The sequence below is a fragment of the Alexandromys fortis genome, unplaced genomic scaffold (assembly GCF_014885135.2).
Source record: "Alexandromys fortis isolate MF-2015 unplaced genomic scaffold, M_Fortis_MF-2015_v1.1 scaffold_134, whole genome shotgun sequence".
Classification (NCBI taxonomy): domain Eukaryota; kingdom Metazoa; phylum Chordata; class Mammalia; order Rodentia; family Cricetidae; genus Alexandromys; species Alexandromys fortis.
The window spans coordinates 4,191,641-4,216,934 of record NW_026068007.1 but is presented as its reverse complement, the minus strand read 5'-3'; the positions used below and the strand labels follow the sequence as shown (position 1 = coordinate 4,216,934).

General features: G+C 38.8%; 1 protein-coding gene across 1 annotated transcript in view; it reads left to right on the top strand.

The window, feature by feature from the left end:
- Ppil4 (peptidylprolyl isomerase like 4) overlaps positions 1-25,294 on the top strand; it is a 33,655-nt gene that overhangs the window by 6,010 nt on the left and 2,351 nt on the right. Inside the window, exons 3-11 of the mRNA XM_050161659.1 lie at positions 2,351-2,505; positions 2,907-3,049; positions 4,397-4,493; positions 5,327-5,443; positions 8,328-8,452; positions 11,676-11,742; positions 12,363-12,474; positions 13,703-13,799; positions 17,278-17,425. Of these exons, the coding sequence (XP_050017616.1) occupies positions 2,351-2,505; positions 2,907-3,049; positions 4,397-4,493; positions 5,327-5,443; positions 8,328-8,452; positions 11,676-11,742; positions 12,363-12,474; positions 13,703-13,799; positions 17,278-17,425 (1,061 nt within the window). The remainder of the gene's footprint in view (positions 1-2,350; positions 2,506-2,906; positions 3,050-4,396; positions 4,494-5,326; positions 5,444-8,327; positions 8,453-11,675; positions 11,743-12,362; positions 12,475-13,702; positions 13,800-17,277; positions 17,426-25,294) is intronic.

The following is a 25,294-nucleotide window of genomic DNA, read 5'->3' as shown; positions in this document are numbered from 1 at the left end:
TCTCTCTCTCTCTCTCTCTCTCTCTCTCTCTCTCTCTCTCTCTCTCTCTCTCTCTCTCTCTCTCTCTTCTGGTTTCCCACTTGGCTTTACTCTGCTAAGCCTTTGACTGAAACAGCTTCTTTATTAACCAATAAAACGTATTCACAGCTCACAACCTGGAACTACTTGCCAGGGGTGGCACTGATTTTCTCTGGACTGGCCCCTCCTACATCAATCATTAATCAAGAAAATGTTCTATATACTTGCCTACAGGTAATCTGATGGAGTCATTTTCTCAATTTAGGTTCTCCTTTCCAAATAATTAACTTTAGCTTGTGTCAACTTGATTTAAAAATAAATAAATAAATAAATAAATAAAAAATAAAACATCACCACCACTAACAACAACAACAAAAAACCCAAGGAGGACTGTATGTATGTATGTATGTATGTATGTATGTATGTATGTAGAGACAGGATCTTACATACATATGTAGCTCAGGCTGACCTTGAACTCAATCTCTATCAAGCTGAGAATGGGCTTGAACTAGTCCTTCTGCCTCTACTTTCTCAAGTTCTGAGATGAGAGGCATGCACCATTACACCTGGCTTAACATGCTTGTGTATTCTAAACATGTATTTTCCTGATTGAGCTATACCCCTTTCCTCTTTTTACTTCTCTGTTCTTTAATTACTTTTGAGATAGGGTCTTATTCATAACCCAGGCTAGCCTGGAACTCACCGTGTAGTCTAGGCTTGGCTCAGATTCAAGATTCTTATGTCTCAGCTTCCTAAGTTTTGAGTTATAGATGTGCATCATCACTTCTGTCTCAGTTCATATTATTTATTTGGTTTTATGAGACAGTCTCATGTTAGTCCAGGCTGTTTTGGAACTCACTGTGTTTCCCAGGCTAGTTTCAAACTTGTTACAACCCTCCTGCCTCAGCCTCCCAAGTGCAGGTTTATATGTATATTTACTTGTGTATTCATTAATTTATTCTTTTATTGTGTGTATGTCTGTATGGACATGCATGCCATGTGTAAAGATCAGTACAACTTGTAGGAGTCTGGTTTCTCCATCCACCATGTGGGTTTTGGGGATCAAATTTAGGTCATTATGCTTGGTGGCGAGCACCTTACCTGCTGAGTCAGCTCACAGTCCTGCTTCTTTTATTCTTTAAAAAGAAATTAACTTTTATTTGTGTATGTGTGTGTGTGTTTTCATGGAGATCAGAGGACAAATTGAAGGGATCAGTTCTTTCTGCCATCTAAATTCTGGGGCCCTAACTCCAGGATAAAGGCAAGCACCTTTATCCATTTAGTCATCTCAGCAGCCCTCTTTATTTATTTATTATGTAATTAAAGGTCTCACTATGTAGCCCTGGCTAGCCTGAATCTCAGACTTTCCTTTGGCCCACCGATTCATATATAATGACATGATAATGACATGGAGACTTAGACTTATTAATTATGAAAACTTGGCTGTAGTTTAGGCTTTTTCCCACTATCTCTCTTTTTTTTTTTTTTTTTTTTTTTTTGTTTTTGTTTTTGTTTTTTCAAGACAGGGTTTTTCTGTAGCTTTGGAGCCTGTCCTGGAACTAGCTCTTGTAGACCAGGTTGACCTTGATCTCACAGTGATCTGCCTGCCTCTGCCTCCCAAGTGCTGGGATTAAAGGCGAGCACTACCACTGCTTTGCCCAACTAGCTCTTATAACTTAAATTAGCCTGTTTTTACTAATCTACATTTTGCCATGTGGCTCAGTTACCTCTCTGTACTGTATGTCCAACTTCTTCAGTGCCTCCTGGTGTCTCCTCCCAAATTCCCCTCTCTGTCTGGAAGTCCCACCTATTCTCTCCTGCCCAGCTATTGGCTATTTAGCTCTTTATTAAACCAATCACAGTGACACATCTTCACACAGTGTTAACAAATATTCTGCAACACCAACTGGCATTTGAATATCTGCCTGCTTTTGCTTCCCAAGTGCTGGGATTAAAAGTGTATGCCATCATGTTCAACATTTTATTTTACTTTACTTTTTGGGTTGACTAGGCGGGGTTTCTCTAGATAGCTTTGGCTGTCCTAGAATCTGCTCTGTAGATTAGGCTGACCTGGAACTCACAGTGATCTGCCTTCTTCTGCTTCCTAAGTGTTGGGATAAAAGTGTGCCACCACCACCAGCTTTTTATTTTTAAATAAGGACAAAGTATAATTTCTGTAGTTCAATTTTCATGTTAAAATGTCATCCAAATTCTAAGGTAGTTTCCTAGGTTCCAAGAATGCCTGTGAGAAGAAAGGAGTATTTGAATTATAGTGGGATATCTCTATAAAAGACACAATAACATTGTCATGGTATCTGTAATTCATTTTGAGAGTATTTAAGTTTTATAACTTTATTGTATACTTTCAGACAACTGTATGGTGATCAAGCAAACTTTTTTGAGGCAGAAAAAGTGCCAAGGATAAAGCACAAGAAGAAGGGCACTGTGTCCATGGTGAACAATGGCAGTGATCAACATGGATCTCAGGTTAGAACATGGATGGTTTAATGGTTAAGAGCACTAACTGCTCTTCCAGAGGACCCAGTTCAATTCCTAACAGCCATATGATGGCTCACAATGAAACTCCAGTTCCAAGGCATCTGATGCCCTTTTCTGGCTTCCATGAGCACTGTGTACACATGTGCCCATGTCTTGTTGATCAACAGAACATCTGTGTACCTGTTGGTATACACATAGTCTGTGCTTTTTATTTAGTTCTAGAAATAATTGATACAGTAAATGTAGAGTCTTGATGTTGTTTTCTTTAGAGTTGTAAGTGATTTCAGAGTTACAGTAAATGTAGAGTCTTGGTGTTGTTTTCTTTAGAGTTATAAGTGATTTCAGAGTTACATTTTTTAAAAATGTTTATTATGTACCTTTCGGTCTAGTTTCTTATTACTACAGGAGAAAATCTAGATTACCTTGATGGTGTTCATACAGTGTTTGGTGAAGTGACAGAAGGCATGGACATAGTTAAGAAAATCAATGAGACCTTTGTTGACAAGGATTTTGTACCATATCAAGATATCAGGTGTGTTTACCTTTCCTATTTTAATATACTAGAATGTTTTAACACTGATGTTGGACGTGTGATGGCATGAATGAGACTTCTATACATAGAACTAAAATCTCCATGTTTTTCATTTTTCTGTGATAAAATACTCTTTATTAAAGTAATTTAAGGCCAGGTAATGGTGATTATTCCTTTAATCTCAGCACTCGGGAGGCAGAGGCAGTCAGATCTCTGTGAGTTCAAGGCGAGCTCCAGGACAGCCAGGGTTACACAAAAACCCTGTCTCAAAAAAAAACAAAGTAAAATAAAAGAAAATAAAAAGTAACTTAAGGAGAAAGGGGTCTATTTCATTTCACAGCTCAAGACTGTAGTAGGGATAAAGTAAGAGTAATTAAAGTGGCAGGAGCTTCATCACATTCTCAGCGGTGAAGCAGAGCAAGGAGTGCCTATGCTCAGCTCCCCGTCTCCTTTTCTGTCAGTCCAGGGAGGTGAGATGGTGCCTTCCATATTCAGGTGGATCATCCCATCCATTAAGAAAATCCCTCAAGCTAGTTAGTGGTGGTGCATGCCTTTAAGCCCAGTACTTGGGAGGCAGAGGCAGGTGGATCTCATGATTTCGAGGCCCGCCTGGTCTACAGAGTGAGTTCCAGGACAGCCAGGGCTACACAGAGAAACCCCGTCTCGTGGTGGAGGGAGGGGAAGACAAAGAAAGAAAATCCCACACAGGCATTCTCACAGACCACTTTAATCCAGACTCCCTTTCTAGGTGTTTCCAGATCCTGCCAAGTTGACAATTAAAATTAAGTATCACGACTAGTTACAGAATAAATAATTCTATAGTGTGAATTAATATGAGAACACTAGACTCTCAAGAAAAGGAGCTTTTATATTTTTTTCTCTTGTACTAATTATTTTGGTAAGAATTACTCTTGTTTCAGTTTATTTTTTTAGAGGCAGGTTATTAAAAAAAATTAGGCACAACAAGGTTTAGAAGTTTACTTATTCCTTTTCCTCTTTCTTTCTTGTTTTAGTTTTTAATGTGTATATTTTGAGGCAGGGTCTCACTCTGTAATGCAGCTTACTTGGAACTTTGTCTCCAGGTTTGTGATTCTCTTCTCTTGACCCCCTGAGTGCTGGGGTTACAGGTACCAGCTTTCATGCCCAGGTTAATTTACATTATAAAGTAATGCAGAGCAGTAATACCGAAGGAAATGTGGCGCTGCTCATTATAAAAGTATACTGTAGGTCAGTAATACCCTTGCACTGTGGAGTCTTTGGACATTAGAAATACTTGTATGGTAAAGTCTGAAAATAAGTGTGGATTCTGAAATAAATGTAACATTTGACTTGGATTTGTTTTGTAAGGATAAATCATACAGTGATTTTAGATGATCCGTTTGATGACCCTCCTGATTTATTAATTCCCGATCGATCACCAGAACCTACAAGGGAACAATTAGATGTAAGTAGCATTTGGTGTTGTTTGTTTGTTTTCTTTCTTTTGAGACAGAGTCTCACTAGGTAGCCTTGGCTAGCCTGGAATTTTGCTGTGTAGACCAGGCTGTTGATGAATTCACAGAGATCTACCTGCCTTTGCCTTCTATGTTCTGGGCTTAAAGGAGTGCTCCACCACACCCAGCTAGTATAACCTTCTTGTATAGGTATATTAAAGCGTTTCTTTCTATTGCTTATCTTGTTTATTATACTAGAAGAAGTTTGGAATTCTTTTCTTGCCCATAGAGATGGTAATTTTTGTAGTTGTTTTATTATTTCCTTAGTTTCTCTCTTTAGTTTCTATTCTACCAGAATTCTCAGTTCTCAAACCTTATATAAGCAGTACTTTGGGAAGGTTTTCTTATCTCCCAACTCTAGGAGAATAGCCTCACGGTAACTGAAAGAACATCTTGTAAAATACTTTTGAAATGGGGATATTCTGGAGCCAGGCTAGGCCCAGGCGTTTTTGTGGACTGCAGGGAATGTTCTCTAAGGCATTTTAAAGTATAAATTTAAGGTGTTCATGATGCTTTCTCAAAGCTGAATTTATGGTTGGGTTTGGTGTTTTAATTCTAAAATTATGTATTCTTTCAATTGAATACTTAGTTGGCTAATAGTATCGATATAAACATTTCTTTTGATTTTGCAATCAGTCAGAAGCCAAGTCTGGCAAATACTATAGAATTAATTTCAGTGAGTGCCCAGAGACTTGTAAGCTTCTATTCTGTTACATCTGATAGGCCAAGAATAAAAAACATGGTATCTTTCATGATTCTCAAATTTTTAACTTCTGTTTTGCAGAGTGGTCGAATAGGAGCAGATGAAGAAATTGATGACTTCAAAGGAAGATCAGCTGAAGAAGTAGAAGAAATAAAGGCAGAAAAAGAGGCTAAAACTCAAGCTATTCTTCTAGAGATGGTAAGATAATAATTTTGGTCAGAAAGTTATTATATAACTCATGCTATGTAAGATATGGTATATAACTTACAGAACACATTCTTGGAGTTTATCTGCTTTTGTGGTAATAAACTAGCGAAAATTCAGTGAGATTTTCCCCCTGGATTACATTTTGTAGAAAATAATAACAGAAAAGTAAACAGTTTGGTTTTGTTTTTCCATTAATTACTGAGGGCTTTTTTACAAACTGGGAAAGGTTAGGTGAGGTGGTGAGTGAAGGTATTGATGACAAGCCTGTTGATGTAAGAAGCTGTCCTCTGCCCTGTGTATGTGCACATGGCATGTACATGCTCACGTTCACAAACACACATACGCAAATTAATGTAAAAATAGCAATTAAAAAATAGGAGGTGGTTATCTAAGTTATAAATATTAGGATTTTAGTTTTCATATAATTTTTAAACATTGCTTATTAGACTGCATTTTATGTAAATTGGAGAATAGTTTTTGAACTGAATACTCATTTAGTTCCCTATAGTGAAACATTTCTTTGTCTAGCAATCTCAGCCCAGTTAATTATGTGTATGTTTGCATGTACATGTGTGAGTGCAGGTACCCACGGAGGCCACATGCTTCAGGTCCTCATGGAGCTGGAGTTACAGGTGGTTGTGAGCCTCTGGGAACCAAAATTAGGTTCTCTGAAAGAAATTAGGAGCTTTTAGTGCATGCTCCTAACCACTGAGCCATTTCCCCAGTCTCTTGCAAGTTTTGTCCCTACCCCCTACGAACTTCTTATTTGTTCTTTTGTCATTTATAGATTTTTATTAACTCTTCTCTTTTGCATTATGATCTCTCTCTCTTTATCTCTTTTCTTTTCTTTTTTGAGACAGGGTCTTACTATACTGCCCAGGCTAGTCTTACTAGGCTCATCAGCCTACCAAGTAGCCTGGAGTGTGCTACCATGCCTGGCTGCCTGGCTGTGATCCTTGTCATTGGGTGTAGTTAATAAGCTGTTGTTGCCTTTGACAGGCTTCAAAATTGTTGAACAGATTTATGGCTTTGTAGCTTCTTCTGTTTCTGAATTCAAAGATTTTAGTTTCGGTATGTTTATTCAGTAGACGATTCTTTACACGATGATCTCAGAGTTTTCAAATACATATAGTAGAATATTGTTTCCCACAAAATGCTTGTAGGAAATAAATTGCATCATCATGGTTCTGTCTCACTGCTGCCCTTTGTGGGCTTTAGCAGGAAGTGCATACAGTGTGCTCTGACACACTAGTGCAACAGCTGACTTTGATCTTAACTTTAGTCTGCATAAAGGAAAAGGCATAAGGTTGAACCTTTAAGGGAAAAACTATGTAGAAATTGTGGTTCCCTATTGAAAAGCAGTATGGAAAGAACTAGGTATTACAAATCACAGAAGACTAGATTTCACATAATCATATTTTTAAAGAATTTAGCAATAAAACTAAATAATATATTCATTAATATGGTAAACATCTTAGACTATGAGAAGGAATAGCCAAAGGGGGAAAAAAATACATGATCTTGTCAAGTGGTGGTGCACGCCTTTAATCCCAGCACTTGGGAGGCAGAGGCAGGCTAATCTCTGGGAGTTTCAGACCAGCCTGGCCTACAGAGCAAGTTTCAGGACAGCCAGGGCTATTACACAGAGAAACCCTGTCTCAAAAAAAACAGAAAAGGAAAAATAAAAACACTTGGGGTACAAATTGCCTGATGCTGTGAATAAAGCTGGCTGTGCATGAGACCTCACTTCATGGCTCTGTCTCCCAGTCCGACCACCTTTATAGTAAACACATATGGTGGAAAGACATAACATGCATGTACTTATACACATACACACAAAAAACAAAATGTACTATATTTTTTCAGTTAAAAAGTCTGATACTATATTTTTCCTGGTATTAACAATATTAATAGCTAATATTTTTTAACCTAACTTGATACTTACAAATCATTACTGCTAATTCATCAAGCAATACCACAATTTCCATCTGTATATTTACTTTTGAAATTTATTTGACAGACTCTTATTGGAGCTCATCATGAACATAAACTTGTGTTCCTCCTAGCCCCATCGTCTGAGAACCTAGATTCCCACAACACCAGGCACAATTTCCATTTTAAAGGCAAATGCAGTGAAATCAAAAGGGTAATAGCTAGGATAGGAATCCAGATCTATCCTGGCTTCAAAAGTCCCAAATTATCCCCAATTTTTCTTTTTTAAAGTATTTGATATATTATTTTCCAAAAAAGGTGTAAAGCATAGTTATGAGGCATAACAATAAAAAGCACTGGGGCTAGCTCCGTGAGTAAGAGCACCTGCCACCTGATGAGCTAAGTTGGATCCTTAGTGGAAGCAGAGAACCAGTTGCTGTCCATAGCACTCAGACCCTCACATGTACACCTAACGTATATAACATATAGACATATAGACAAATAACAATAGCCAAGTTATAATGAATAATCTGAAGTAAACTCACTCCTGCCCCCTGCACCTGGGAGAGGCATGAAAGTACAATTTAAGAACAATTCCATGTTTTTGAAGAAACTGAGGTCACAAGGCTCTTGTCTTGGTTTCTTGGAGCTTTCTCACAAATGCTCAGAACCCTCCTACCATTCCATTGTTGGGCCATATTCTGATATATCTGAGCCCTAGGAATTGAACTCAGGTCACTGAGCTTGTGGCTAGCACCTTTACTCCATATGTCATCTTTTTAGCCCTTGAAATGTTTTTTTACATTTTTCTTTTCACCCTGAACCTATAGTTCATGATGTAAATTTAGATGCTTCTAGGAAATCAGTGTTGTGGGCTTGGACAAAATATTTAGAAGAGAAACTAAAGGAATTGATTTGTATGCTTGATTATTTATAACTTTAGGTGGGAGACTTACCTGATGCAGACATTAAACCTCCAGAAAATGTTTTATTTGTGTGTAAATTGAATCCAGTGACCACAGATGAGGACCTGGAGATAATATTCTCAAGATTTGGGCCAATAAGAAGGTAATTCTGGGATTAATAAAAGAGATTTGGAAATATCTAGGTATTAATTAATTGATTGATTGGTGTTTTATTTTTTTGTCATTTTGAAATAGGGTCTCATTTGTAGCCCTAGATGGCCAGCAGTTTTCTCTATGTACCACACAGAGCTTGAACTCATGGACATCCTCCTGTCTCTGCCTACTGAGTGCTAGGACTTAAAGCCCCATGCCTCAACACTCAACAGAATTTTCTAATTACACATTTTTGAGAAGTTTATCGATTTTGAGTGAATTAATTTTTTTTTGTGGGGCTAAGGATCAAACCTAGGGTACTATGCCTGTTAAGCAAACCTCTACCACTGAGACATGTTCCCAGTCTCTTCGGTGAATTTCATATTGGTGATTTTTACAAGCGAGTATTTCAACAGTAGAAAAGAAAAGTATGTTTTCAGATATATGCACAAATTAAATATTTGAGTGATTCTTCAATTCTTAATATTCACAGTAAAATATGAGTTGAGCAATTTATCTACTTGTATAATACTCTCAACAGCCTTAATATTTAAAATATTTATCTCATTTAACTTAACTCCTAAAATTATTAGCAGCCTATGTCGCTATTACCAAGTTTTATGGATTTATTTTTTTAAACTTAACATGTAGCTAAGGATGACTTGGAACTTGATTCTCCTGCTTCTACCTCCTGAGTGCTAAGATTATAGGTGGCTACCACACTCCGTTTCTGTGGTTGTTGATTGAGCCTAGGGCTTTTGGCTACTTGACAAACTCTTTGATCAGTTAAGCTTTGTGTCCAGCGCTCGCCCTCCCTCCCTCCCTCCCTCTCTCCCACCCTCCTCCTCCCCTCCCTCCCCCTCCCTTCCCTCCCTCCCCCCTCCCCTCCCCTCCCGTGTGTGTGTGTGTGTGTGTGTGTGTGTGTGTGTGTGTGTGTGTATGATGTGTGCATGTGCACGAGGTTTTTAAGACAAGGTCTCACTATCATAGCCTACTCTGACCTTGAATCTATCTTCCACACTAATGAGTATTGGGATTACAAGTTAACATTACCATACCTCAAAAGCATAGAATTGTGATTTGTTGTGGGTTTTTTTTTTTTTTTTTTTGAGATGGGGGTCTCAACATCTATTTTTTTTTTTAAGATTTATTTATTATGCATACAATGTGCTGCTGGCATGTATGCCCACACACCAGAAGAGGGCACCAAATCTCATTACAGACGGTTGTGAGCCACCATGTGGTTGCTGGGAATTGAACTCAGGTCCTCTGGAAGAGCAAACAGTGCTCTTAACCTCTGAGCCATCTCTCCAGCCCTGTGGGTTTTATTTTTATTTTGCATGTGCAGTTATGTAAAGACCAGAGGACAACCTTGGGTGTTTTCCTCAAGCAGTGTCTAAATTTTTTTTAATTGATTTTTATTGAGCTCTACATTTTTCTCTGCTCCCCTCCATGCCTCTCCCCACTTCAACCCTCCCCCAAGGTCCCCATGCTGTGTGTGTGTGTGTGTGTGTGTGTGTGTGTGTGTGTGTGTGTGTATGTATGTATGTGTGTGTGTCAGTGTTTCTTACTGGCTGGTGCTCACCAAGTAGGCTGTGCTGGCTGGCTACACTGAGTCCTAGGGGATCTAGGGATTACAAACTCACATCACTGCATACTCAGGTCCCCATGCATTCAAGACAAACACTTCACAAACTACCAGACCACCCCAGTGAAAATTTTTTTCTTTTGGTTAATTTTCCCTATATTATCATTAAGTATTTATTTTAAATATTATTATTTTTAAAAAGTATGTGTGAGTATGCCACATGTGTATGGGTGTCCTTGGAGGGTAAAAAAAGGCATCAGATCCCAGAGCTAGAGTTAGAGATAGTTGTGAGTCACCTAGTGTGTTGTTGGGAGTGGAACGTAGGTCCTCTGGTAGAGCAGCAAGTGCTCTTACCCTTTGAGCCAGCTCTCCAGCCATTATTTATTATTATTATTTATTATTATTATTATTATTATTTTAAAAACAAGCTAGTACTACCATTCTAGAGAATATACAGCTCACAGGAAATAGTTCTCTCTCCTTTTTTTGTTTTTGAGGCAGGATTTCTTTGTATAACTCTGGCTGTTCTGGAGCTTGCTCCATAAACCAGCTCTTCTCAAACTTAGAGATCCGCTTGCCTCTGCCTCCCAAGTGCTGAGATGAAAGGCGTGCGACACCATCACCTGGCTAAGATGGTTCTCTTCTCTATGTGGGCTCTAGGGAGTGAACTCAGACCATCAGTCCCCAGAGCAAGTACCTTTGCTTTCTGAACCATCTCATGGCCCCTCTCCTATATTATTAAGGTGAAAATCTGCAAAGCTAGTCAGATTTTCTCACTGATCAACATGTCCTATGGTTAGGATGTCCTTTCATTTAATGTTTTAAAATGGTCCTTATGATACATGGGGAGAGATAAGCCAGCTTCTTTCAGTTCTTCCTTCTTGGCCTTTTCTCTTAATACTGTTTAGTGAATTAGTTTTGTGTGGTACCTGTATTTATAGTATTTGAACACTGTTTACTTTAAAACTCACAGCATAAGCCTAAACTATGGTGGCTCATGCCATTAATCTAAGCACTTGGGAGACGACAGCCGGGAGATCTCTATAGCAAGCAAAGCCTGGTCTGCATAGTGAGTTCCAGACTAGCTAGAGCTACATAGTGGGTTCTTGTATCACATTCAAAAGCATAAACATACTAATAAGTATAACATATTCTTTAAGTCTTCATGTTTGAACTAAAAAAGACTTTATGATTTAAAGATTTTACGAGACATGATAGTGTATGCCTTTAATCTCAGTACATAGAAGGTTGGGGCAGGAAGATTGCTGTGAGTTTGAGATTACCTGGGCTTCAGAATGAGTACCAGGCCAACCAGGGCTGCACGAGAAGACCTTGCCTCAAAAATGTGAAAATAAACAAAATAATTTTAAGATAAAAAGAATTTAGCAGTTTAATTTTGTTAAAGGGAAGCCTGCCCCCATCTCCACCAACTATAACCTAGTTTGTGTATTTGGAATAGAATTTAAATAATTCAGTTACTAGAGTAATGGGCTGTGTATGTGTGTGTGTTTAAATAGAGTTGTTACTGAAAACTTTGCCATCTGTGGGTTTAATAACTGACTTATTTTGTTCTGGTCTGAAAAATTAGAGAAAATGTTTTTTTGTTTTTTTTAAGTGACTTTTCAAAAAAAAATTATTTTTTCAGTTGTGAAGTTATCCGAGATTGGAAAACAGGAGAATCCCTTTGTTATGCTTTTATTGAATTTGAAAAGGTATGTCATAGTCTAAATATACCTGATTCTGGTTTTTGTTATTTTTTGAGGATGAGTTCTTGTTGTGTTGCCTTGGCTGATGTCATACTGGCTCACCAGAGGTTTTTGTTTGGTTCTAGAGGACTCTCCCCCCACCCCGCCCGCCCCAGCTCCAGTTCTTTGTATGTGCTAAGCAAGGGTTCTACTATGCTGAGCTTTCTCCAACCCCTGCTGAATTACTTTTAACACCAAGTTTATGAAGACAACATTCACTTTGGGGAAATAGTATTTTTAGTTTTGAGTAACTGTAACTGTAGACTTGCATCACCCAGATGTAAGTGTATGTGTGTCCACTACAGTCAGACCGCCTCAGTTCAAATGATGGCTCTGACCCTTGGCTACTTGTGTACTATATCTCATTAAACTCTACTGTTTTCTCATTGACATAATGGAGGTAATGGAGATGGAGCCTCAAAATGTTATTACTGGGGTTGAGATGTAATGCATTTAATATCTGGAATAAAAAAGTATTTGAATATTAATTTTGGTAATAACAGCCTTTTTATTTACAGTATTTGTTCTAATTGCAGAAATCTTTCCTGTAAACATTCATGCTTGATTTTTCTTGTAATCACTAATAGGAAGAAGACTGTGAGAAAGCATTCTTCAAAATGGACAATGTACTTATAGACGACAGGAGAATACATGTGGATTTTAGCCAGTCTGTTGCAAAGGTTAAATGGAAAGGGAAAGGTATGTTTGTTAGTTTATCTCCTCTTATTGATGTTCTGCTTCAGGTGTGCATGTGTGTGTGTGTGTGCACCATGTGTATGCCTGCTGCCAGCCAAGACCAGAGTATTGGATTCCCTGGAACTGGAGCCATCATGTGGGTTCTAGGAGTTGAATCCAGGTCCTCTGCAAGAGCAGTGCTCTTAATTATGGAGCCATCACTCCAGCCTCAAGATCACTTTTTCTATTCCATTTATAATCTGTTTTCCATGATTTTACTGCATTTTAAAAATAATAAATAGGATTATATGTTGGTCAATGGTGGGGGTTAGAAGAGGGAGAAATCAGTAGAGTTGACAACTGGAAGGCCCACTGGAATCTGTGATCTCTGCAGGAAGAAATGACTTGGTTCATGGTCCTGTGCTCTCCCTGTTTCTGTGACTCCTTCCCTGCTGTTGAAATACATGATTGTGCTCTTTTGAGTGCTTTGTGAAAATGAATTGATTTTTTTTTATTAAGGCCTATAAAAATCCAGATAAATATCTGGTTTTTGTCAAGAACTTTCTTCTTCCCATTGTTTCTTCACAATGGCCTTCACCTCACCAGAAGCCATGCTGATGTTTCCTCAGTACACCCAACCAGTGCCTCACCCTTTGTCTTCCCGTTTGAAAGTCAAATTCATTTTCAGTCCACTGCTTAGAGGGCATATACTTCTCTCTGCTCCACAAAGAGAACTTTTTAGTTCACAATAGATCGTAATGCCGAAGAGTCAGCTTCTTTTGTGGCTGAAGGAGAAACCTGTCCCGTCTTGGCTCACCAGTCTCACCAGAATGAGTTTTGACTTGCTCTTGATAGAAGTGATGGCGGAAAGCAGCGTGGTGTCTGTCCCTGTACTGTTTGCCAGAGTGGCCTTTTGTTTGTGTTTCTTACATATTATAATTACAGTATTATGTGGGGAAATTACAAGTCTATTTAGGATTAGTGTTAGCTGCTGACTTAGTGGCTCTGATTGACTGTAGCATGAGTATTTCAGTTGGGTGTTGTAATATTTATATATGTCAGTAGATGGCAGCATTTGGCTACCAAGAAAGTTGAACATAGCCTGACAGCAGAGACAGGTTTGCTATCGTACTTTTGTCCTTTACTTTTTCTGCTTCCCAATGTGTGCCTTTTATACAGTAGCCCTTTGTGAGTTATAAACTCACTGGTGTTTCATTATGTGATACTAATTCTTTTTCTTCTTAATAAATAGGTGGGAAATATACCAAGAGTGATTTCAAGGAGTATGAAAAGGAACAGGATAAACCATCCAATTTGGTTTTGAAAGAAAAAGTAAAGCCCAAACAGGAGTATCCTTTTCAAGAGTCGTATGCACATCCATCCACTGTATGGATCATTTGTGAAGGAACAGTTTGCTGTTATAGCTTTTCAGTGTCTCCCAGACTTTGCTTTTTTATTATACTTTGTATTATGGAGAAAGTTAGGTTTGAAAGAAACCTTGGGTCTAAATAGTTTACCTCCTACTCTTATATTAAATACTTTCCTATGCATCCAATGCTCTTCAGGTAAATTTTTTATTTTTGTATTTGCTAATGTTTTGTGTTATTCATTCTCTTATATTTAATTTCCTTATCTAGATAACAAAATCTTATGGTTCTCTGTCACATAATTAGATTGCTTTTTTTCTGCATAATACATTGTCATTTGTTTAAGGCTTCTTCCTGTTCAGTGCAATAGTTGACATTTACAGGATTAAGAACAACAACCTATTGACTTGACCATAGAATTCGGATTCTTCCAAGTTTTAAGTTGAGACAAGTAAAAAGCAGTGAAACATACTGTTTGTATTATGTCATTTTTATTTGTTCGACAGATTTTCCCATTATAAACCTATCACTCCACACTATGGCATCTTTGTTTCCTCATTTCTGTTGATGGAAAGAAGTTCTCTTTTCCTGTGTTATGTAGGCATGTCTTCTCCAAGTATTCATCAAGGAGAGATGAGTATCAGGTTGGCCTTTAGATTTTCACACTTTAAAATGTGTTGCTGTCTGTAGTGCACAAAGCATTGTGATGTGTTAGAGTCTGAAGGGGGCAGACAGTATCAGCCTAAGAAGCTTCTCAGGCAGCCAGACCAACGAGCTGAGGTTGATCCTAAAGAAAGGATATTAGAAGGCATGTGATTGAAGCTCAGGATCATAAAAGGTATAGATGAATATGTGCAGATGTTATTCTCACATCTGTCTGACCACTAAGAAGGGGAGGGTACAGGACCATAAAGGAAGTGTAGATACAGAGCATAAAGCAGAGATGTTTACCATGGAGTTTGTTCTGACCCTAAGGAAGTCAATGTATTATTTAAAGTTTGTAGCCCCAAAATGTTTTAATGAGTGTTAGTCATCCACTCTACTTATTGGGCTTACTGCACCCCTTCATACTACTTCCTTTACCCACCATCTAGAAAGCTTAGAGGGTGGAGTGCATGTGTGAAGTCCAGTTACTCAAGATGGGGCATGATTAGGCTTGTGACTTAGTAAGAACCTCATCTTAAAAATATAAAGTTTATATCTTCGCTAGTGCAAGCATATATACTCTTTTTTATACACACCCAGTCCCCATATACAAGTGAAACAAAATCTTAATAAGTTTTGTGGGTGTTTTTGGGGTGTTTTTTGTTTTTTGCTTTTCTGACAGTGCTGGGGATTCCACCCAGGACCTTGCACATATGAGGCAACTGTACCACTCAGCTGCATCCTAACTAACAGTATTCTGGAAGTGCTGTTCTCTATTTCTTTATTCTGTGTGATTCTAAAATTGCTAGTTATGAACCATAAATTCTACAGCTCATTGTTGAATTATGACCTTTAGTTTGAAGAACACTAGAAATAATCAGGCATAGTATAAAAGAGGAAAGAAATTGTAGGTAATAAAGTAATAACGGGACTGATGGTCCATCTCTGGCCATCTTGTGGAAAGCTAGAAGGGATATCATTAACTTTTTGATCTTATGTGTATATGGGATATGCATAGGGGAAACCTAAGCAGTGCCACTATGAGGACAAACATTAAAAAAAAAAACCAGACATTAGACTCTGGTCCTTAAAGGACATGTCTGTGTTGACTCTAGTCCCCGATACAACTAAATAGCACTCGTGTGTTAGGCTTCCTCATGTTCGTCACAGTTCAGAGCTCAGCCTTCAGAGCACATTGTAGAAATCGATATTATTTTTACATGAGGTTTATTGCTTTCTCCTAGTTTATTTTTTGAGACAGGGTCTCACTTTGTAGCTGTCTTAGAGCTCACTATATAGACCAGGCTGGCCTTGAACTCTCCTGCCTCTGCCTCCTAAGTGCTGAGATTAAAGGCATGTACCACCATGCCCAATTTATGCTTTCTTCTAAGGCTTTTTTTTAAAATTACATTAGATAAATTGCATATTTTGATTTAAAACATTACTGCTACTGCTGCTGCTGCTGCTACTACTATTGTTATTATATTGTGTGCTAGGATCAAACCCAGAGCTTTCTGCATGATACCAAGCATGTTACCACAGAGCTACACTCTTGGGTCCAATTAAAATTTAAGTAACATTTTATATAAATTTAGAAAAGATTTGCTCACTTCTGTCACATACACAAATGGCACTTTTTGTTTTTTTCCTTTCAAGCCTTTATCTTTCATAAAGATTGATGAAATTAAAATCACTGTTTTGTGTATGTAAGGAACCACTCTTTCCCTAGGCAGGATCTTACTTTGTAAAAGCCCAGGCTCGTCTCAGACTAATTTTTTTTTTACTTCAGCTTTTTGAGTAGCTGGGATTACAAATAGTAATATTTATGAAGTTTTTTAAAAAGTTGTTTTTAAAAATTATGGATTTTTTGTGTGTGTCTATGGATAGGTATGTGCATGTGTGAATATGGGTACCTGAAAGCCAGAAGAAGGTGCCAAATCTCTGGAGCCAGAGTTACAGGCAGTTGTAATCCAGTTGACATGGGTGCTGGGAACAGAACGCAGGTCCTCTGGAAGAGCAGCTAGTACTCTTAACTGCTGAGCCATCCCTCCTGTCTATGTCATTTTGTTTGCTTGTTTGTTTTGAGACATGGTCTCACTGTGTAGCTCTGGTTGGCCTGGAATTTGCTACATATGCAGACTCACAGAAATCTGCCTGCTTTGTCTCCTGGGATGAACCATACAGTAGTTGACTTAAGCTTTTTCACTTTTAATTTACATATAGGCCTTCCTAGCCTTTAAAAGAAATATTAGTAACTCCTTTTATATTATATCATACTATGATACTAAAATGTATTTTATTATGTATTATTAAATATTGTTCCCATTTTCTGATAATTAAAAATGGCTCTAATATATATATCTGTGTTCATGTAACTTAGTTTTAATTGCTATAAGTTCTTAAAAGAATTTCCTCATGGTCACTGGTCACTGTTTATTGCTAACTTTCTGACTGTCTTGAGAAGAGTTGTACAATGCACCTTCTATCTATAGAGTGCCTCTGGCTTTGGGGTTCGTAATACCTTCAGTTTTTCTAGCTGATGTCATGCCTCATTTTCTAAATTAAGTTTTTTCATTATTGACAAATACATTTTTATTCCACTTATAAGTAAGTGGTTATTAGCTGTCTGATGCCAGGATTCCTCTCATTTCTCTTGATCGTAATGAAGACTGTATTACTTGTTTTCTAAATGTATTCTGTACTTTCAGGTATTATTTGTTTTAAGTTACATTTAGTTTTATGGCCTCCCTTGTTTACCATATTTCTTATATTTTGCTTCCATTATTTATCCTGTTTGTCCTTAATTAAATGTAAGTGCAAAATATGATCTTATACTAGATGAGCAGCCAGAAGACTCAAAGTCAAGTCACTCACACACCAGTAAAAAACACAAAAAGAAAACCCGTCACTGCTCTGAAGAAAAGGAAGATGAAGAATATATGCCAATCAAAAATCCTAATCAGGTATTTCTAACATTCAGGCTTAATTATGAAGAAATTGATATTTTTCCTTTTGTACAGTACATCTTGGTGGTGTAATTTGAACTGTTCCTTCTCTGAGCTATAGAATGGGCATGCAGGATAATGCGCCTTAATTTTAAAAAATGTATCCTACAGGGTATAAATATTGTTTTCAGAATTTATTATGTATTTCTACATTTTAACCAAGAGTGATCTCCTTACCTACGGATACTTACTTTCATAAAAAAAAATATGGCTATGCTGAAAAATTGTTTCTCAATTGCTAACCTAATTTGTCAACACTTTTTAAAAGGTTTGTTGTTATTACTTAATTTATGCATGCCTGTTAAATACAGGATCTTGCTATTGGAGGTCAGAAGAGAGAACAGGATCCCCTGGAGCTGGAGTTACGGGCAGTTAGGAGCCAATGTTTTGTGTGTGATAGGAGCCAAACATGGGTCCTTTGGAAGGAGCAGTAAATGTTCTTCAGTGTTGCGCCATCTATCAACCCCTTAGCACTTTAAAAACTTTAAGTCATGTGTATGTGTATGTCTGTGTCTATGTCTGTTTGTGTATAGTGTATGTCCATGGGGTATGCATGCAGGGAAGCCAGAGGAGGACACTTGGTCCATCTCACTCCCTTGAGACAGGATCTTACTAAACCTGGCAGCCAGTGAGCCCCAGCAGTCCTCCTTTCCGTTCTCCAGAGCACTGTGATTTCAGGCTTGTGATCTTGTCCAGCTTTTATGTAGTTCTAGGAATTTGAACATGGTTCCTTTTGCTTGTATAGTCAGCACTCCTATCTGAGGCACAATCTCTGCACTTCCTTAATCTTCGTATAACTCTTCTTACATGCATATATTTTTTTCTTTTTTAAAAAAGATTTATTTATTTATTATGTATATTGTTATGGTAAAAGTAAAACGGCACAGATCCCCAAGTGGCTGCAGCGGGCAGCAGGTCCCTAGACCACCCAGGGTCACGAAGGCAGCCAGATCCCAAGCAGGGAGCCCCCCTAGTGGCCATGAGGGCCAATGGGTCCTAGGCAGGGTGAGAGACCTCGGCAGGGCAGCCAGTTCCACGAGAAACCACAGTCCCGGGTGGGTGAGAGACAGCCCGATAGGCACCCCTTGCAGAGTGAGGTTAGATATTTATTTAGTGGATTATGGAAGGGAAGGGGGGGAGTGGGATGAGCAAAGAAACCGAGGAGGGGGAGGGAGGGAAGGAGACAGGGTGCGGGTGGTGAGCCACTGCAGCAGCTGCCTCAGGAGAGAGACAGAAAGGAAGGAGCTGGGACTGTAAGTGAAAAGAAGATGCCCTGCTGGACAGGGAGGGAGTGGGCGGATCTTGTCTCTTAAAGGGACAGGACAGACCATTACATATATACTGTTCTATCTGCATGTATCCTTGCAGGCCAGAAGAGGGCACCAGATCTCATTATAGATGGTTGTGAGCCACCATGTGGTTGCTGGGAATTGAACTCAGGACCTCTGGAAGAGCAGCCAGTGCTCTTAACCACTGAGCCATCTTTCCAGCTCCCACAAGTATATATTTTCTGTTGTGAATATTCCCTCCACTCCTTTCCCATTAGTCCCCTTGTCTAATACCTAGACAATTTCATATATTATATACATATATATGTATATATATGACTGTATAAAATATAAAGCCACAAATGAGAGAAAACTTACACAATTTATCTTTCTGAGACTAAATCTGCTGAATATGATTTTCTGGTTGCATCCATTTACTACCTAGGACATCATACTTTATGGCTGAAAAAGTTTTTATTGTGGATATTCACATTTTCCTTATCAGTTCCTCTGTTGTTAGACACTTAGTTGTGCCCATAACTTAGCTATTGTGAATGCTGCTACAATAAATGTTGGTGGCCAGCATGTATTTATGTGCAGCACTGCTATCTGAAGATTCCTTTGGTTGGTTGTTTATAGACAGGGTCTCCTGTAATCAGGGTTGGCCTTGAACTTGATATATAGCCGGAGCTGTCCTTGAATTCCTGATCCTGCTGCCTTCACCTTCCAATTGGCAGGATGACAGGTGTGAGCTAGCCCTTGAAGTTTATGTCCTGTCTATGTTATAGGTGTAAAATAAAAATAGCAATCATTAATTAAACATCACCCCATTTCCTAACAGTGGTAATGAAAAGAAATCATTTCTAGTCTATTTTGGTTCTTTGTTAAATGGGAAAAAAAAGCCATTCCATCCTAGCTTGTGCTTTTATTTTACCTCATGTTAGTCGTTTCCGACAATCCTGGTGAATGAGAGATTTCAACAGACTAAAGTGCGGAGGCAGGGAACACAGGAGCATGAAAATGTAAAGCGAGAGACACAGGTGGAGAGACGGGCTAGGGTAAGCAGAGCTAAGTTCTTGCTGTTAGAGCTAAGAGTGACATTTCTACACTGCTTGCCCTTGGTGTGACAATTAACTTTGAGTCACAGTTTCCTTCTTTGAGAAAGGAGATAATCCTTCACAGACAGATTGTTACAATAAGTGTGGGCAGGTGTGTGCAAATGTTTCCTGTATCTGGCTAATCGCATTTCTTCCGCTAGGACTGTCAAGGTGCTGCTTTACAGCCACTTAACAATAGTTCTCCCTGTGGCTAGGTCATTAGCTTGGTTCCTGTTTCAGGTAGTTTGTCTCATTTTCTATTTCATGTTAATGGATTGTGCAATCCATATATATATATATATACACACTCACATATATTTATTTATATTTGATTTATAGTTTTGTTTTATGGCTTGCTTTGTTTTGAGACAGGGTTTCACTGTGTAGCCCTAGCTTGCCTAGAACTCATTATGTAGATCAGACTGGCTTCAGATTCACCTGTCTTTGCTTCTTCTCCCAAGAGCTTAGATGAAACGGTTAGTAGTTTTTAAAACAGTAAGATTCAAAAATAAAATTTAACTGGACACTATTGTGGTGCACATCTACTGTTGTGCTTGGGAGATGGAGGCAGGAAGGCTCAGGGAGAGTTTGAAGCCAGACAGAGCTACATAGTGAAGCTCTGAGTTTTGTTTTTGTTTTTTTTTTTTTTTTAAAGGAAAAATTACAGAACCTAGGACACATACCAAGTGTGGCTTGAACCCCATGCCATCCCTCCCCCCTTTTTTTGTCTTATAATGAATATGTGTTTATTGTTGGTCATCATTTAATAGTGTTTTCTCTGTGTGTGTAGAAGGGTGTTAGCATGGATGTTTAAGCACACTTGGCTGTGTAAGCTTTCTACCTTATTTCTCTCACTGAAGTTGGTATTGCCATTTGCCTAGACGGACTGGCTGGAGGGGCTCCCAAAATCCTGCTGTTTCCTCAACCCCAATGCTAGAGTTACAGAGTTGTATTTCACACCTGGCTTTTGTGTGAGTGCTGGAAATAGGAATACAGGTCTTCAGTATCTCTCTAGAGCTAAAAATATTTTAGTAAATATACATTTGATAAATACTCCTAAACAGTATACATTCCTACCCCTCAGTGTCATCTAACATGAGCATAATCTCTCTCCTTTTTATAGCCTGTTAACTTTTTAAATTTTGTCATCACTCATATCCTGTTACAAATTTTATTTTATTTTTGGTTTTTCAAGACAGGGTTTCTATGTATAGACAGCTGCCCTGAAACTCAATCTATAGACCGGACTGTCCTTGAACTCAGAGATCTGCCTGCCTCTACCTCCCAACTGCTAGGATTAAATGCCTGCAGCACCACCCGGTTCCTGCTGTAGATTTTAAACTATATCTGTCCATTCTTTCAAATGTTTCTCACATGCATAAATAAAGATAAAAGCAATAAAGTCATTTCTCTCTCTCTCTCTCTCTCTCTCTCTCTCTCTCTCTCTCTCTCTCTCTCTCTCTCTCTCCTCTTCCCCTCCCCCCCCCCCCCCCAGACAGGGTTTCTCTGTAGCTTTTGGATCCTAGCCTGGAACTCTGTAGACCAGGCTGACCTTGAACTCACAGAGATCCACCTGTCTCTGCCTCCCGAGTGCTGGGATTAAAGGTGTGTGCAACCACTGCTCAACATAAACTCATTTTTTTTTGTTCTTAAAATGTGAGGAAAGCTCTTTTATCCCCATTTCACAATGAAGAAAATGTAAAGGAAGAAGCTTGTTACTGACCTGTAGTTATAGTAAGCAGTGGAGCGATAGTTTAGATCAGATTTACATTCCTAAGTAGTCTACTGCTGGCTTTTTTTAACCAGGAACATATTCTCAGTCTTCTTTCGTTAATTCTCTTGTTATTCTAGTAGAATTGGCCCATAGTCCAGTATCCATGCCGTCTAATCAGAGAATCTACTCCCCCTTAAAAATTATTGTCTGTGTGTGTGCATGTTAGTACATGTATGCATGTATATGTAGGGTATGTGCTCTGGAGACTAATGGAGGATGTCAGATTTTGTAGTAAGGAGGTTGCTTGTTTGTCCTGGCCGCCCAGAACTGAAATAATCACAACACAGAAACCATATTAATTAAATCACTGCTTTTAACTCCTCCTCCTTTTTCCCAGAATTCTGTATAGTTTTCCCCGCTAGCTGTGTTTCCTTATAGCTCTGCTATAGGCCCAAAGCAGTTCCTTTATTTACTAGTGGTAATCACAGCATATAGAGGGGAATCCCACATCAAGGTTTCCTGCTTTATCACTTTCCAGCTTATTCCTTTACGTCAGGGCTTCTTATCAGACCTGCAGCTAGACTGGTAGCCAAGAAATTCAAGCAATCCTTCTGTCTGTGCCATTCCACACAGTGCTGGACTTACAGGCATTCCCACTCAGTCATCTCCATAGTGTTCCTCTTTTCTCTTAATTTCTGCTTAGTCTAGATCACCCCAGTCTTTTAAAATAATCATTGTAGTACATTCCTATGAATGTTTAACATGTTTTCTATGAAAACCTTTGAAGCCCATATCGCTTTTAGCTACAGGTGTTCAAACCTGTACTTAGATATCTTCAGTGAATCCAGGCCCAAGATAAACATTTGAGATAATCAGAGTTTTAAAGAAATGAGAAGACTGATTATTTTTAAGGCCATCGTCTCCTCTGTTTTAGGAATCTTTTTATCCTACTTTGGGGGGGAGCTATTTTAAATTTTGTGTTTATGTTTTTGTGCTTATATTTGTGTGCAGGTATATATCTGTGGTGGTGGGGGAGCAGAGGTTCAAGTTAAGTGTCTTCCTCTGTTCTTCATATTATTTTCTTTGAGACAGCATCTCTTCCTGAACTCAGAGCTCAGTGATTGACTAAGCTCTTTGACCAGGAAGCTCCAGGGATCTGTTGGTCACAATTCCAACAGTGCTAGGGTTACAGGCACATGTCATCTTGTCTAAGTTTTCACATGGGAGATTGGATCTGAACTCAGGCACTTGTATGCAGGTGCTTTATGACTTGAGCTATCTCCCTAGTCAGCTTTCTGTTTACTTAAAACTTTACAGTGGCAATCTTTTTCTTTTGGCATGTGGTAAAAAGGAAGAAAAGTTGTTAGCAGCTTTAAAAGAATTTTAAGGGCTGAGGAGATGGCTCAACAAGTAAAAAGCATTTGCCATGCAAATCTAATGACCTGAGTTCAGTTCCCGGAACTCCCTTTAAAAAGAAAGAAGGAGAAAAAAAAAATCGCTTGCTCTGGTGCCACACATTTATCCTCCCTGTACTCCTGTGTTGACACGGAAAGCAGAAACAGGAAAGTCTCCCAGAAGCTCGAGGACCGGTGTGGGACCATGCTACTCCAGCCTAGCATGTGGAAAGAAAGAACCAACTGCTGGGAGCTGTCCTCTGACACGCACACATGCCCTTTAAGTTTAAAAATAATTTAATGTGTTTGTAACTATCAAAGGGTTAGATTCTGATTATCATTTTCTAACCTTTTCCCCATTAAGTACATTAAAGTAAGTTTTGGGGGTTTTATATTTTGATTTGACAATATAGCTATATTAATTTCTTTTCTTTGTAAGAAAGCTCAACATTGGTATTTTCTATTGTAGTCTGGGAGACATAATTACTCACAGGAACTTCAGTAGGTTGGGTTGTAGGTGTAGCAGATGTTGCTGTGTGCTGTTGTTGGCTGACAGAGTCTAGTTTGCTAAGGGTGCGCTCACTTGTTTCTGCCTTAGTTCCATAAGTGGCTTTGTGCTGTTAAGTTTGGGTTTACTGGGTTACAGGAAATTGAGCAGTATTTAGCTGCAGCTTGCCTGTTGGGTAGTCAAAGTGGTTCTCAGTTCTCCAAATATCCATCTTTTGGGGGTGTGAACTGGAGACTGAACTCAGGGCTATGGCTTGCTCAGTAAGCACTTTAATATGTCTCCCCTGTACCTCCAGCCCAGACAGACCCATTTTTGCTATCTTTACAACAATAGATTATTTCTTTCTTTTTTTTTTTTAAAACAGGTACTCTTAGCTGCTAAGCTGTCTCTCCAGCCCCAAATTGGTCTCTTAGTCATTTCTTTCTTTTCTTTTTTTTTAAATTTATTTATTTATTATTTATACAGTGTTCTGTCTACATGCCAGAAGAGGGAACCAGATTGAATTACAGATGGGTGTGAGCCATCATATGGTTGGTTGCTGGGAATTGAACTTAGGACCTCTGGAAGAGCAGCCAGTGCTCCCAACCTCTGAGTCATCTCTCGAGCCCAATAGATTGTTTCTTTTTTTTTTTTTTTAAATATTTATTTATTTATTATGTATACAATGTTCTGTCTGTGTGTATGCCTGCAGGCCAGAAGAGGGCACCAGACCTCATTACAGATGGTTGTGAGCCACCATATGGTTGCTGGGAATTGAACTCAGGACCTCTGGAAGAGCAGACAATGCTCTTAACCGCTGAGCCATCTCTCCAGCCCAATAGATTGTTTCTTAATTCACTTTTAAGGATAGGAAAGTAAGATATTTTCTTTTTGGAAAGACAGGAGATCTCACTATGTAGTTTTGACTGGCCTGGAGCCATGTATACTAGGCTGGCCTCAAACTCATAGAGAGATCCACGTGTCTCTGCCTCCTCACAGGGCTGGGATTAAAGGCATGTGCCATCATGTCTGACATATTAAGTAAGAGGTTTTTTTTTAAACAAATATTTTTGTTTTTTAATTTATTTATTATTATGTGCATTGATGTTTTGCCATGGTTGTCCAGTCAGAGTTACAGACAGTTGTGAGCTGTCTTGTGGGTGCTGGGAAATGAACTCAGGTCCTCTGGAAGACAAATAAGTTCCCTTAACCACTAAGCCATTTTTCCAGCCCCTTTCAGTAAGAGTTTTAACACATCATGTATCAGCCTAGTTTGAACATGTAAAATGTATTTGAAGACATAAAGAGATGACATTAGAGAGCACTTTAAAATTAACCAGCGGTAGGGGACTAATAGAATGTGTGCTCAGTAATTAAAAAAATGAGGCAAGTGTGGTAACATAACATAGGCCTGAAATTCTAGCTACTTAGGAGGCTGGGACAAGGAGATCAGGAGTCCAAGGCTTACCTGGATTACAGAGTGAGTTCAAGGCCAGCCTCTTGGGGGCTTTGGTGTTGTCCACACCAACTTTTGTAGTGTCTATTTTCCTTTCATTTTAGCTTGACTGGTGTAACACCCGGTTTTGGTGTTACACCCTCGGTACAGTTTGCGCACGCCACTGTACCGAATGCAAGTCTGGGCGAAGGACCTGGAGATTGAACAAAAGACACAGAGAGACCAGGGTCGTTTGAAAGGAGTCTAGCGGAATGTCCTTTATTCAGACTTGGGAAGTCCTTATCTACCGAACTGCAGCACAAAGATCTCTCAGCCCGGGCAGGTGGGAAATTACCATATTAACAATGGAGAAGATTCCCTGCAGCTAACCACCAGGCGGGGCAGGGATAGCACAGAAACACACAGGAAGCT